The 16,090-nt window shown below is 31.9% G+C and overlaps 1 protein-coding gene across 6 annotated transcripts; it reads left to right on the top strand.

Moving 5' to 3' along the window:
* Positions 1-848: 848 nt before the first annotated feature.
* On the top strand, positions 849-14,644 carry LOC148226425 (guanine nucleotide-binding protein G(q) subunit alpha). Of its 6 annotated transcripts, none has more exons than XM_088204934.1 (10): positions 849-958; positions 1,280-1,424; positions 7,496-7,680; positions 9,713-9,867; positions 10,101-10,229; positions 11,826-11,954; positions 12,550-12,679; positions 12,992-13,145; positions 13,512-13,619; positions 14,159-14,644. In XM_088204934.1, exons 2-10 carry the CDS (start codon positions 1,307-1,309, stop codon positions 14,239-14,241), a joined length of 1,191 nt encoding a protein of 396 aa, XP_088061060.1. In that variant the 5' UTR covers positions 849-958; positions 1,280-1,306; the 3' UTR covers positions 14,242-14,644. The 6 variants fall into 6 exon arrangements, with proteins under 6 accessions (XP_088061060.1, XP_088061061.1, XP_088061064.1 ...); XM_088204935.1 differs by having other exon boundaries at positions 849-1,143; XM_088204938.1 differs by lacking the exon at positions 10,101-10,229.
* Positions 14,645-16,090: the final 1,446 nt, after the last annotated feature.

Genomic DNA, 16,090 nt, shown 5'->3' with positions numbered 1-16,090 from the left:
AATGACTATTGGCGGATCCAAGGGGAGGGGGGTGGGGCAATGGCTCTCATCTTAAATAATTATATAATTTACATACAAATATACAATCAAAATTTAAAATATAAAATGTATACACATTGGAAATGTAAACGTTTTAACATAATGCACTATTATTTTCGCACGCTTCATCATACCATTCTTGGAAAAAAGTAAATATACAGACTCTAAGAACTGGGAACCGTTCTCCGTTGTCATAAACCGAAAAAACGTAACAATTTCTTTCTTTATAATATCTTTCTAAAAAATATTCGCTAATACAAAACACGCGTTAAAACAAAAGGTTTTTACTTTTGCGAATGAATTATAAATGGCCCCTACATTGCTAATTTCCCGGATCTGCCACTGGCAATGACTAGAAGATGACGACAATGCGAATACCGGCGACAACATCATAGCACATAGGTATTATTATTTCACAAATTGTTGTGTTATTTATATATTATATAAATAACACAACAAATCATATTTCAAGTATGATTTATGTGTTGTTTAAGTACAAGACAGAAATAAATTGAAAAATAGTAAGAGTATTATTTTCAACTGTGCACACAAGTTTTTTCAATAAACAACACTTTTTATAAAACATGTGCAATATATTTTTTTAATTTATAAAAAAGATTGAAATTCTAAAATATATAATAATCGGCGAAAAAGGTAGAAAAAATATTAATATATATATGTATTATTTATTAGCTAATATTAATATGATATTGAAAAAGTAATTTGAATTTTTTTGTAAATTGGGGTTTTGGTCAATTTAATTGTAAAAATTATCGGGTGCGAAAAGGTCGCGGCCGGCGTTTGCGGGCGCTCGCCGATCGGCGCCGCTCGGGCGCGCTCGCGAAATAAAAAACGGCGCGAGGAGCAGCATGGCGACGGGCGGGTGAGGGGCGCGGGCGGCGATCCTCTGCGCGGCCAGGTGGGCATCGGGGGCGCGGGGGGGCGTTGGCGCTTCGGGGGCCCCGGGGCTGGCGCTCGGTCGGCGCGGCTCGGCTAGCTGGGCGCTCGGGCTCGGCGCATGCGCATCTCGCGCGCGCCATATTGGCTGGCGGCAGCGCGCCGCAGCCCCGCCCAGTCCGGCCGCCCCTCGCGGGCCGGCGCCCGGTGAGCCCCGCCGACCCCGCGCGCACCGCGAACTCCGCCGGCGCTAATCCCGTTAGCGCCGCATAAATCGCGGCGCGCCTCCTCCTCCGCCCTCACAGACGCCGCTGACCGCGCCTTCTCCGCTTCTCCTCCACAGGTCCGGCTTAGCCCCCGCTTAGGCGCCATGGAGTGCTGCATGAGCGAGGAGGCCAAGGAGCAGAAACGCATCAACCAGGAGATCGAGCGACAGCTGCGCCGGGACAAGCGGGACGCTCGCCGAGAGCTCAAGCTGCTGCTTCTCGGTACGATTTCGCTCTAATACTTCTAAGAAAAATTCTTATCAGAATAATCAATTTTGCAATGTGAAAAATATATCCAACTCCAGCTATGCGCTCCTGTTGAATCGTTTATTTTTACTGTGAGAAAGAATGATGAATGGCTAGAATTTTCCCGTTGTCTAGATAAGATTCGACATACTGCGAGTGCAAAAGGTCGATTATGAAACACTATCTCAATAAAAATTTACAAAATAGAAAACTAACAATTATTTGACAATGTACAATGTACTTACAAACGTTGTTGCAAATTCAATTTCTTAATTTTTCTTATTTAAAAATGCATAAAAACAATGTAGTTTGTTGTTGCTTATTAATAATATTTTGGAAGCAAAGCTAGTTTTTCAATTTCTAACGTTACTAATTATTATATTTATATGATTATAATTTCATTAATTTAAATTGCGCTATTACGTTTTTTTTCTTACATTTGCGAAAATGTATAGCTTTTTACAAATTAACGATAATTTCACTATTCTTTTGGTGTCTGTTAACAGTAGTCGTATCAATGATGCTATTTAATAACTATATTTTTTGTTTCGATATTTTCTACCCTAAATCAACAACAGCAGTGTTATAATGTGACAATAGCAGTTAAAAAATCTGTAATGCAAAGGGCAGGGGTGGCATTCAATTTAGAAAGTGTCAAATGTGGTTCTAAAAATTTCGTTTTGGGAATTTTAACCCTTTCACCAGGGATGGCTATACAAGTCATCAGAAAAATCACCAGTACTCGTTGGACTCCTAAAGGTACCATAAACCTTTGAGTCTAATAATATGGTTATTTAATATAATTTAAGGTTGTAAATCACTTGAATTTACTGAAAATATCAGCTGCGGTGAAAGGGTTAACATTGAATATCTAGAGTTGTTAGTGAGGATATTAGGGCTGACATCAAAGCAGGTTCGAGATTAACGATATAGAAGCTAGCACAAAAGCTCAAGTCGCCTACATCAGTTTACAGACATTTAAAAAGTAAGGAAGGGTAAAACCTTATTAATGACTAGAACAGAAAAATTTATTTTAAAGTCAAATTGTTACTGGAGATGAAAAGTGGATCATTTACTTAAACACGCAACGTAAAAGGTAGTGGTTTGATGCCAATCAACCCCCCGAATTCCAACCCACAGAACAGTATTACACTTTAAAAAGATAATGTTATGCATTTGATGGGATATGAAGAGCATAATTTGTTTGAAAGTGACCTTTATAAATTAAAGAAAGGTAACTTTACACCAAGACAACACACAAGTGATTGTTTGATTGTCAAATATATTTTACTTTTAATTTCAACTGCTTTAAATTTTTCTCTATAAGTAAAAATTGTGTAATTATAGGAAATGTTAATATATCATACCAATGTAAATTACTAATATAATTGTTTATTTATTTTTAAATTAAAATCATATATCTGTTATATATTATAATTATCCACTGTGTTCTTCAGACATTGCTCCAAATAGCTATTATCTATTTAGATCCCTGTGACAGTTTTTAGTTACAAAAAATATTTTACAAAATTTTATAATATAAAAAACATGTCGAAGAATACTTGCAGAAAAATATAATTTATTAAAAGTATTACACGTTTTATTATCAGAGTAAAAGTATTATCAGAGGCCTTTTTTAAATATCTACAAGAATCTTGTTAGAATCTCTTTTCGGTATGAAGCAAGTTCTCTATTTTGACCTCTGATGTGGATGGGTTCGGTTGTTTATTTTCATAAAATTAAAGCGTATTGTTCTGCCGTCTATGGAATAAATGTTTGTACTATATGAATTTATTTTTCCCTTGAATAGAGATCAAAGCATTTTTTTGCACGCCTGTGGAGATGGTAAAATGTTTGTTTTTTTTTTTACTTATTGGGCTTGACAATGCCATAAATTATGTAATAATAAATTTAATTTGTCTCATTAGCTGCCACAACCCACTGATGACAAGGTTAAGATGCTGAGTTTTAAATAAATTTTAGATGTAAATTAATTCAGTTTCAATTATTTTTTTTTTAATTCATTGATGAAATAATTTGAGGACAATTTAAATGCGTTAAAGGCGTCACTGCACGCCTGCTTGCTGATTACATACAAACTAACGAAACATTATTTGACTTCCCACCTCACTCCAAGCTTTCTCAGTAATATTTTTTACTGCATAATCTGCAAGATTACTATTATAAAGACACTGGTACTTTTCGACGATCTGAACAAATTTAGTAACTGAAATTGCCACTGTAGTTTACTCGTTCACGCAGTTCGATACGCTCAGGCATGTGACATGCTTGACTGTCGTCATGAAACTTGCATGCAGCGACATGATCGTGACGTTGCAGCTTCGTCGACAGTGTCTCATTAGTTTATATGTACGCAGCAAGCAGGCGTACAAAGACGAATACGCGCCTATGCAGTGACGCTTCCGTGGACAGTGGGCCTTAGACAGATTTGGTGCAAGCGAGCATTGGCCAGAACAGTGAATACCTCATGAATAACTACAGCGAATCCTTTTTTGAAGATTTACCTCACATAAATGCACAAACCATTTATTTATGGAACAAAGTATTGATTTTAATGAACATATCTCAAAATAATTCCCTGTTAAAAAGCATCCAAATAACAGATGTACCTAATACAAGTAAAAATTCAAGAATTATTATATTTTTTATTTTAACTTTGCATCTAATTCTTGCAAAACTGCCCGTTGTCATGCTGCAGGCGGCAAAAATAGACCAGTCGGTTAAGGCTAAAAAAGATGACTCCTGATAACAGTAATGTACAAATATTCTCTAATAAAGAGATAGATTCAATATATGTGTATCAGTGGCGTGCCGTCATCAATGTTTTTTGTTTTTATGTGCAAATGTGATGATAATTCCATTTTACCCAAATAGAATTTAAAATGGTTTTAACTGAGCTCATAAATTTCTTGTGTGTCATCTTTTAATAAATTACCATTGTCCATAAAACTGTGGTGGAAAAAATGGATCCAAGCATATCTAAACTTTGGCTGTTGGCAATGTTAGCGAGAGATATTTTACCCATGAAAAATATCCATTTAATAATTTACTAAATTTTTGCTAAGGTAGTGCAGTTTCAGTTTGAATTGGAATTTTATCATTTTCCTTAACAATCTCATCTAGCAAGGCAAAATTTGTAAAATTACATAAACTCGCATCCTTAGTAATGCTTTCTCACAACCTCAGTGGTTAAGAACTACTGCTCTGAACAAGGATATTCAAAGTATGTGTATGACTCGAAGCTAATAGTAGTGTAGGTCACGTTTGATTGATAACTAAAGAATTTTACAACTAGTGTTTATTTTCATATAAATGCAACAATAAATTTAGTGTCAATTTCAAAAATGCATATATTACCTAGTCAATGTATGCACTATCAAATCACTTCAGTTACAGTACACAAAATAATTTATGAACAATGTAACTAGTTTAAAGTATTCAAAATTAAATAGTTTATATATTTAATATGTATTTTAAACCATTTGTGTAAGGTAAATCTAGTTTCCAATTTATATAATCCTCCTTTTAAGTAGATTCGTTGTATAGAGTTATTCATTGGGAGTACGCTGTTCTGACCAATGCCATTTTTTTTATTGGCTCTACGATTAGTTGCTCGCGTTTAGGTTGGTTGTAAAACACGCTCGTCTGTCAAATCTTGCTCATTAACAATGTAACTAGCTCATGTCGGAGAGTTCACACACTCACTAGTTAAAGCATACATTATCAAGTGAAAGTATACACGAAATGTAGCATTGTAAGCTTTAACCAAAACTCATAGTGTATACTTTGCGTAGGCATTGTATACTTGATCGAATTTTAACACATAAAATCTAATTTATATTTCTAGATAACAAAGACACAGATTTGGTTCATTCAATGTAAAATAATTTTTAACCTTAGGTTAAATCTTTTTATGACTATATTAAATAAGATCGAAGTTTGCATCTATCAGAACAGAAAAATATAACAATTTAAATATTTGTTTTATATTATATATTTTTTAAATTAAAACTTTTGTAGATAAAAACTTAGTTGAAGTCCTCGATAAAAAATAGTCATACATTCCTCGAAATCTTACTATATTAGAACAGATAAACACATGACTTTGCTTTATAGAATATTATATTTTTAGAACAGTTTAAATTTAATACTCTGATGTGCTATTTTTATTAACCAACAATAATTGCTCCCGAATACAAATTTAATTTATTTATTAATAGTAATTTATGCTTTTATTTACATTTTAAATAATGTTATCAGAAGATGTAAGAAATATTAAGGAATAACTTAATTTTTATTATTAAAAAGCAGTTTTTCCCTCTTATAAAATTTTGATTTTGCAACATCGACGCTTGTAACAAATTGATGACAATGGGTATAACGATTTATTTTATTTTCAGACTCATTTCATTAAATTTTGAACATTCGTTAATTATATTGTACATATACCGATATAACTCGTATGTTTTCCCTAGTTCATCGTCGCAAAATTTTGAGCTAAATCCAATTATGGCATTACACATAATTGGCACAATTCTGAAACGATAATGATTACCGGTGTTTAAGAAAAACTTATAATTTAATATGAAAAAATTATAGGTATGGATAAATCAAATCAATACACTTCTTATTGTTGCATAAATATGTTTCTAAAATACCAATGCATTTTAATTAATTAGAAGAATATTGTATATAAGGAAAATTATGAGCCAAATAATTGAAATCCAATGTCAACCATCCTAATCAGAAGATTGCTTTTATAAATATTGTACAATCAGTCGGTCAACCAGCAATCTTCTAAATAGGATGTTTGCTGTTGTCCTATTAATGACTTATGATTCTTTTTATGTGGAAAAAACACATTATCGCATTCTCATAACTCTCACTGCGGATGGGTATTTATCTATTATATGACTCACAATAATTTTTATGTAAATGATAGCACATTGTCACACTTGATTATATACACATTATCACACCCTTTCACTGTAAATAGTTTTCCACGCCATTTCGAAAATCGTTCGATAAATTCAAGTGATTAAACTTATGAAATAATCAAACTGAAAGGCATGTCCATAGATCCTTTACTTACTGATTTTTGTTATGACATATAGATGTCATCCGTGGCGAAAGTGCTAATTAAAAAAATATTGTGTAAATGTCTCTTCTACACCGTCTAGAATTATTCTCGTAATTGTACTTTTTTCTTCATCCGCCCAAGTTAGATTATTGCTGATTTCTTTCTAGATGCATCAGCACTTTTAAACAAATGTATAAATCATTGCAGCGGGGAATTTCAGAAAATAGTTATACCAGATCCAATGACAGTTTTGAAATTACAATTCGTTCTTCAGGTTCCCATTTGAGTGATACAGTAAACTATATATTATATGTGTATGAACAAAAACTTAATATTATGATTAAATTGGGGTGGTGAACCTGGTTGTATTAGTTAAAAAAATAACGATTTATGAGATTTTATCCTCATTTTCATCAATGTTTTACCTGTACTCTGATGTCATTGACTGCAATCTGTATTGCACTATGCAATGAACTAGTCTCAATTGAGATTTGATCATTTAATTTATGGGTTAAGTGTTAAACATACTCCATTTTGTGATATTTAGATATCCTAATATTTAATTCTTAAGTTTTCCATTTTAAATAGGTAATATTGAAAGACCATTTAATATTTTTTCTATCCTACATTCATAAAAACTAATTGCGAAATTCGAATGTCTTACATCATTCATTATTTATTAAAATGTATTGTATAAATGAACAATCAACGTAAACGATTATTAAGCATAAATTTATAAATGTGCAATAAATTTATAAATGTGCAATCAAGTAAATTGTGCTAAAAACAATCATTTTTCAATAGAGTATTAGGCAAGAGTGTATCATGATATTTTACTTTTGATACTAATGAACAAGTACCATCAAAAAGCATCCTTGATCCCCGAGGTTTACTAATAAATTTAAGTTTATTATGATTATTAATTATACGATTTATTTCGCAACAGGCACTGGCGAGTCCGGCAAGTCCACCTTCATCAAGCAGATGCGTATCATTCACGGCTCAGGCTACAGCGACGAGGACAAGCGAGGCTTCATAAAGCTCGTCTACCAAAACATTTTCATGGCCATGCAGAGCATGATCCGAGCCATGGACTTGCTCAAAATACAGTATGGCACGCCATCCAATATAGTGAGTATATTTTAACTTGTTTTATTTTCCTCTAATCCGCATTCTACCCTCCGTGTGAAGCCATAAATGGATTAGTAAATAGGAGCTTTTCGATAATTTCCGTGTCAGGGCTGAGTGCGTTGCATGCCTTTTAAGTACAGGCAGAATAATATGTTTATCTAGAGCATTTGTGCCAAATATAAAATGTTATGAATTGAGACTAATACATGTGTGATTATTGTTATTTTATTGAACAATATTTTTTTTTATAAATGAAAGGCACTACAGAAGTACGCTTAACTTTATGGTAATTACATCATCTATCTTCAATTATATGGTGGGGTTTTCCTAGTTGTAAAATATTTTTAGTAGTCTGATAATTTATAACCACATATATAATGTCTATGTTCATATCTTAAGTTTATAATACCATGATATCATTGTTAAAAACACTAGTGACATTTTTATATTTCTGTAAAAATGTTAACACTATAATAATCAGCAATCACCACGTTGAAGGCAAATGAAAAACCACTATTTCATTCCTTAATATACTTTGCAACTATTATTGTTACTTTGTAAGTCGCCTACTGCCTTGTGACTGATAAAAACCTAATTGAGGGAGCTCCCAATTTTTTTCCATCACCCTTACTGTATTAGGATTTTTCTGCAGCGGTACAAAGTAGAACATTCCCAACAGACGTTCTTATGTGGGGGCTGGGTTAAAAATGTAAATAAAACAAATATTTTAAGTGAGTTGAACATTTTCTCAAATCTTTGAATCAAACTGGACAGTCATCTTGATTTCCGTTTTACTGTTGATTTTCACACAATACTTGCTTTTTATCACAGCAACCACGAAAATCCAGTCATATTGTAATTAGAATGTTACTAATATGTTATAATCTTAATGTTAGAGTGGTTAAGTTAAGATAATTAAAATTCGCCGAGCTTTATCACTTAGCAGTGGATATTCATATTTTACTGATATCCCAGTGATTCGTTGATGATTTCTGACAATGTAAACCCTAAGTACAAATAACTCTTTCTGTCTGGTATGTGGTGCTCCTAAACTTTCAGATCTAAAGCGTACACTTAACGCAGCATACTTGATCACAACACTATTCAGTTGTTTCAATCGGATTAACAATCCAGTTATATTAAAATTATCTATCTCACTCCTACTCATACGAAAATGGGAAGAGTAAACAGTGATTTGAGGGCCATCTATTAGTGTTGAAATATAAAATTCATTTTGACCAGTAGCTAGCCGTTTTCGATGTCAGTTTAATGTCACTTCCTATGATCGCATCAACACATCTATGATTTAATATTAGACTACAGCACACACTTGTAAACCACTGCCCTGACCAATCATTCACACTAACAAAGTTTCTTAGAATTGGGTGCATGAACGGTAAACCCATAGCTTACCATAAGGGTCTAAATAAAATATGTATCATTGATTACATATTTCATAACATTTTATTTCTCTGAACTACTTGAAAAGATTTACTCATTAAAAAAGTTTTAGGATGTACAACGCCTTGCATTACATTTATTTTTCTCATAAGATGGATGAGAGTTTTATGTGGAAAAATAGTCTCGAATCTATGTCGTAAGCGATAAAACTAGAGCAATGAAAAAATATTTATATGACAATATTGCTAAAATTCTACTATTAATCGGAACAATTCTTCTGAACTTATTGATTGTAGAGATAGATAAAAAATTATATGTTGAGTTACTCAAGCTTAGCTTTAAAATGTTCGTAAACAATTCACTAACGTTTGGTAATGGAAATATGAAAAATGTATTTATAATACTTAACAATAATAATAGTTGTAACGGTCAGAAGACACTTATATAAAAAAGTAAATTCTAATTAATTATTTGCAGGATAAATAAGGTTTTGGTCATAAGAACGTCTTTGTTGTAGATGCTCAATTAATTTTTAATATTTTACAATGCAATTGACAATTATCATTACTGCTCCTTTTCAAATACTGTACGATATATCTAAATACATCTATGAATATTTTTTTTCTACCAGGAAAGAGCAGAGTTGATACGCAGCGTCGATTTTGAAACAGTGACAACATTCGAGAGCCCGTTCGTAGAAGCCATCAAGAGTCTCTGGGGCGATCCCGGTATTCAGGAATGCTACGATCGGCGCAGAGAATATCAACTGACAGATTCGGCTAAATAGTAAGGCTCTTCGTTTCAATGCAAAATTGTCATATATCTTAATAATAACGTCACATCTTGATAAAATTTTATCTCGTAAATTTTAATAACTTTTTGTAGTACAATATATTTAAGAGATTTCGCCAGAGGTAAATTAAAGTGAGGATTTCAAAGTCAGAAGCGTCTCTTTGCTGTCGACGTGTGTTTGTCAGATATCATGTTTGCAGGTGTTAGCTTTTATCTATGTGTTATAGTTATTTGATGGAGATTGATCGCGTGGCCGCCACAAATTATTTGCCCACCGAGCAAGATATTCTGCGCGTCAGAGTGCCTACCACTGGCATCATAGAATACCCGTTCGATTTGGAGGAAATTCGATTTAGGTAAAACTGCGCGACTGGCGGATAAAAAAACACCGTCTGTCACTCTTCGGCAGCGGCGGAAACAATTGCACGATCATTGGCATTTTTATTTATTTTTTCTTATAAAGCTTCATGACCGAACCTAATCACAACATTAACTCTATGTAGTGATTATGTGTTATTTATAATACGGTGGCTTAATTCTAAAGCCAGTCATGGATTTTTTTAATTTTTGTGTTTTGATTTTAATGCTTTAATACGATAGTTGTGAAATACTACAAGTGCATGTGGTACAAAACATTTTTTTAACATATCTAATTAGATTAAAACGGTATGTAAAATAGATTTTAAAAATGCAACTAACAATAAATCAAATCATATGAACTGAATCGTTGAGTAAATAATGGATTAATCTGATTATCTTTATAATTGTATAGTGATTTTTATCAGAAATATTATTAACGCCACAATCAGTTTTATGAATAAAGCGTTTTCAATTTGCTTGAATATTCAATTATCAAAGTATTGTTACAACACTGGAGAATTTTGGGTTAATGACACATATGCTTTGGGTCCTATTTAACAGGAAATTATTTTTAGAGATATGTGCATTTAAATAAATATTTTGTTCCATAAAACGATTGTTTGTGCATTAATGTAAGCTAGATCTTCGGAAAAGGATTCGTTGTTGTTATTCATGGAATGTTTCACTGTTCTGACCAATGCTCGCTTGCATCTAATCTGTCCAACAGTAATGCACAAACAATTCGTTTTATGCAATAATTATTTTATATATTGCTCATTTAAATTGTCCTCATATGCCTTTACAGTACAAAACTTCCCATATGTTTTGTATTTTTACGGCATACCTAATCTAAGAAATAAATCGGAATTATAGTTATAAAGATGCAATGGAAATTATTGAGAACTTTCTTTTTAACTGATGGTTGTATATTTTGTGTGCAATCCAGAGAGAATAATTTCGTAGGAACTGGTAAATCAGTTCTTAAAAGTATGAGAGGATATATTTCTCATTTTTATTGCTTTAGAGTTCTCTGTTTTATGGCAGTTTATAAGCATATGTGGCAATGCTATTTTCAAAGATACTATCACATTGAAGAGAAATTGATTAATCCTGACGATATTTTTTCGAGTTTATCATTTATTCTACAAATTGATCAAAATTAAAAAATGTTTTGTACAAAATTAATTACTTTTGGTGTTTTTTTTATGGATGTGTAATATAAATATTAATTTTTTTATTTTACCTAACTGTCTTGTTAAGTTTTTAGGTGTCACGTGAAGAATGCAACTAATTTTCTTTTTTCAGCATGCATAATAATTTAATGTACATAATAATTTCATTTATTCACATTTTCCTATGCAAAACCATTGATTTTGTATGATTTCAAGAAAAAAATATTTTAAAGCGCTACTCTGATAACGAACAATCGTAAAAATAGTTCATCTTATCTTGCATTTCATAATGAATAAGAGTAAATATTTTTTAACACCACGAAAACGTTCAAAACGATGGTTATGCTGCATGTAAAATTTACCACAATGCATGCGTTTAGAATGGGCCACGATGTGACTGTGAGATGTATGTTGTTACAGTTATTTAAGTGATCTAGAGAGAATTGAGGCCGCCGACTATCTTCCTACCGAGCAGGACATTTTGCGGGCTCGAGCGCCCACAACAGGCATTATAGAGTATCCGTTCGATCTCGACTCGATTATATTTAGGTATGTAAACGAGATGTATCGGGATGAAAATACGTCACAAACTCACAATCACAAATTAATAAGGAAGCCTCTATACCCGGTCGTTATATTTTTTACCATGTCAGCTATGTAGGTGCTAAAAAAAACAAAGCTTTATTCCGACGCTACAAATATACAATAGAATCCTAGTGTTTCCCCCCTGAATTGTTTCGACAATAGGTATGGTTAGAAGATTACATATTTTCGTTTATTGAGTGTTTTAATCTGTGTTGATGAATGTCAATTATCGTTTTGTACTTTTTTTTTTATTCATCTTGGTGTATCACAAACTAATCGCTTGGTCATGTTTGAAAATTTTCGCACAAACGCATGATTCTCTTTTTTTAGTAGCTAACTAACATGTTTGTTTGTTTTTTATTTTAATATCGTTAAATATTAATTTACTTAAGTGTTTGCTAATTTATTATAAACATTTTCACACAAATTTATATTAATCATAACTCTATGGGTGCCTTTGGTTATTCAAATTATTTCGGCACTGATAGAGTTTAATCTTGAACACGTTATAAGAATTATTAATCGATTGCGAGGAATACAATTAGAAATGTTTATGTAGGATGGTCGACGTCGGAGGACAGCGATCTGAAAGAAGGAAGTGGATTCACTGCTTCGAAAATGTCACATCAATCATATTCTTGGTGGCTTTGAGTGAATATGATCAAATCTTATTCGAATCTGAAAATGAGGTTAGTATCGATTGTATTATTTATTTTTTGTACTAATAAATATATTAATTTTTACTATATTGAAAATGTATAAGATTTCAATCAAAGCATTCCTGATATGCATATCAAAAACAACATTAATTGTGTATATGAAATGCTCAATTTGCTAGCATTCAACATTATTGTTTTAATATATTTATCGAAATAAATATTAGTTTAATTTATATTTCAATGCAAAATAACAATAAAATGGTGTCAGTTGCCAATATTTCATAGAACTGACTGCATCAAAATTATATTCAATTAGTCATGTTCTATTATTTTCATTCACAGAATCGAATGGAAGAGTCAAAAGCGCTGTTTAAGACCATTATAACGTATCCCTGGTTTCAACATTCATCCGTAATTCTGTTCTTGAACAAAAAGGACTTGCTCGAAGAGAAAATTATGTATTCTCATCTTATGGATTATTTTCCGGAATACGATGGTAAGTTCACATTAATTTATTCTATATACTTTTGAGTTTTTTTTATTATTATTTTATCAACTGCGCGTATGTAAGATAATAAACGTTTAAATGAATTTTAAAATACGAAAGGGCCAAAGTTCGACGATAAACCAGCGAGAGAATACATACTAAAGTTGTACTTAGCTGAGAATCCCGATCCGGACAGGATGTGTTATTCTCACTTTACAGCAGCCACAGGTTTGAAAGAATAGAAAAATTGGCTCTCCCGCAAACGGATTTAGTTCATTTGATAGTACGCTAGTGTCTCCCAATATTTGCTAGTCATGTACCCACACTTGTATCGTAATTTTTGAGTAGATCATCATTTTTGTATTGTAACCGTAGGTCCTCAGAGAGACGCGATCGCTGCTCGTGAATTTATCCTACGTATGTTTGTCGACCTCAATCCGGATAGTGAGAAAATAATATACTCACATTTCACGTGTGCAACAGGTAAAATTTTGATTTGACATCGCTTTATCGTTCATATCCTTACACATTACAAATACACCATTTAAAATTTTAAAATGCTTCGCTTATGGTATTTATCTATTTTTTTTTTATTATAATTTATTCTGTGAAATACTAATATTTATTTATTTTTTTCTTTCGCTAATCTTTCCTGGGATCAATGTCACGAATGTTTTTAATCTAAACAGACACTGAAAATATTAAACTCGTATTCTGTGCCGTCAAGGATACGATTATGCAAAACGCGTTGAAGGAATTTAATTTAGCTTAAAAGTTATATGTATTGTTTAATAATAATATTGCATACTATTCAAAAAAAGTACTGCCAAATAATCCTAGACATTCGCCTATTTTATGTTATTTTTTTGTTGTTACACACATAAAATAAATGTTTGTTAAAAATTGTGTTTTTTTTTATTTATATTTTAGCATGAAATAAACAAAACATCATCAACACCACACTTCATGACATTAATATATAGTATATTTTTTAAATTAATGTTTTATTCGACGTTTTTCAGATACGGAGAACATTAGATTTGTATTTGCCGCCGTGAAGGATACGATCCTCCAGTCTAATCTGAAAGAATACAACCTCGTCTAAATGTTTCATTGGCGAGGCTCTGCGTACGAAATCGACCATAATTGTCAGCAATCAAATATATCTCCAATTTAATTGGAAATGAAGACTTTACACTATTGTAAATTATATATTTATATATGATTTTAACGGTTCCTAAGATGCGATGGATTATAATAATATACGTGTATCGTTGTGATGATTGAGAAGATGTGTTTTTTTTTCTTAAATTTTAAGAAACCATCGTGAGGGACAAAGCTTGATTTTCAACTTCTACTGTATGTGCGTGCTGTGCATTTTATCGTCTTAATTACATATGATATCAATATTGAATCGTTCATATTATTTGCAAACGTTTCGACATAATATGCTTAAAATTGTGCTTATAATGCGGTATCTTTATAAAATATACTTTGGTTGTACTACAGATTCAGTTTTGTTTTTCTTGTCAAGTCATTCCTTTGTGCTATATGTGTTGTCTGTTTTAAACAATTGTATATCTTTTTATATATATATATTTATATGATATGTGACAAATTTATCTCATTTTGCAGTTAATATTTTTGTTCATCTACATCTAGCTTATAATGTTATCGACGAGTATGTTTAATTGTATGCTCGTTTAATGTATTCGATGTGGATTTTCGATATTTTCTTGCTGATAGATTCATTCCGTTATTATAATACTTTTTTTATTATTATTTTTCTACATTTTTACTTTTTGCTATAAAATTGAGATAAAATCTTAGGGGCCGTTGATATATATAAATAATGTCATACACATGTGTACATATACATATTGATCGGGTGTCCATTGGAAGTACTTTCTGTATCAAAAAACAATGTGTGTATGCGCGGTTTAGACGAGATTATACATTATATACGTGTAACTTTTGGATTTTACGTTTAAAGCTGGGAGTGCGAGGTGGCTATCGATATGCTTATTTGTGAAGTAATATTGAAAACCACACACTTTATCGTTCATTTGCGGACACCTAATAGTATCTGTATATGTATGTCAATATAAAAATGAGATAGCTTTAAGTCATTTTAACCTATAAATACATAATTTCATCGAAGGTGTTAAATTTAATGAATTGCAAAAAAAATATGGGATTTATAAGTGAATAAGGGGCGTGTGGCGCAAGAGGCGAAACTTGTGTTGTATGGCTAGTCAGTGTTGCCGCTTTGTGGTTGTGTAAGGTGTGGCTGACGTCTGCTTGTTCACGAACTGCTGGTACTTGCCAACAAGTCAGTCACTATCGAGACTAATAAAATACTATAAAATATTAACAATCCTTTCGATAAGATTCGAGTCATCTATACGGTTTTATTTTTAAATTTTATTTTATCTTTTGTTATGTAATTGTTGTCTTGGAATTCAGTTTGAAATATAAAAGTTTATAAATATATTGTATACATTATTTGTGATATTTTATAAGTATCATATTTAACATTTTATTATTATTATTATGTTTATTTAGTATTGTTTATTTATCTGTGTATATATACATATATATATTCGTTGATAAAAATGGCATCTTTTTGTGTGTATGATTTTCGTGGACGTTAGCATGTTTTAATTTATCATTGGTTCATTACGAGAGCAACGGCACTATAGTGGATGTACTTTTATTACGAAGAGATCTACTTTATCTCAATTATCTGATCTTTAAGTAATGCACAATTTTTCGTTTAACGGCGCAAAATATGCGGTGTTGTGGAACATTATAATGATTGGTAGCGCACATGATAATTTCCACTAACATTGCGCATCAGTGATAAAAATACGTGTCAAATCTAATCTTTATATAACAAAGTCAACCGTTCGGCGGTACGCGCGTATACAACGTACAATTTTTGATGCACACTT

The sequence above is a fragment of the Plectrocnemia conspersa genome, unplaced genomic scaffold (assembly GCF_051122295.1).
Source record: "Plectrocnemia conspersa isolate PC_06_02 unplaced genomic scaffold, ASM5112229v1 ptg000014l, whole genome shotgun sequence".
Taxonomy (NCBI): Eukaryota; Metazoa; Arthropoda; class Insecta; order Trichoptera; family Polycentropodidae; genus Plectrocnemia; species Plectrocnemia conspersa.
This window is presented reverse-complemented; position numbering and strand designations above follow the sequence as displayed.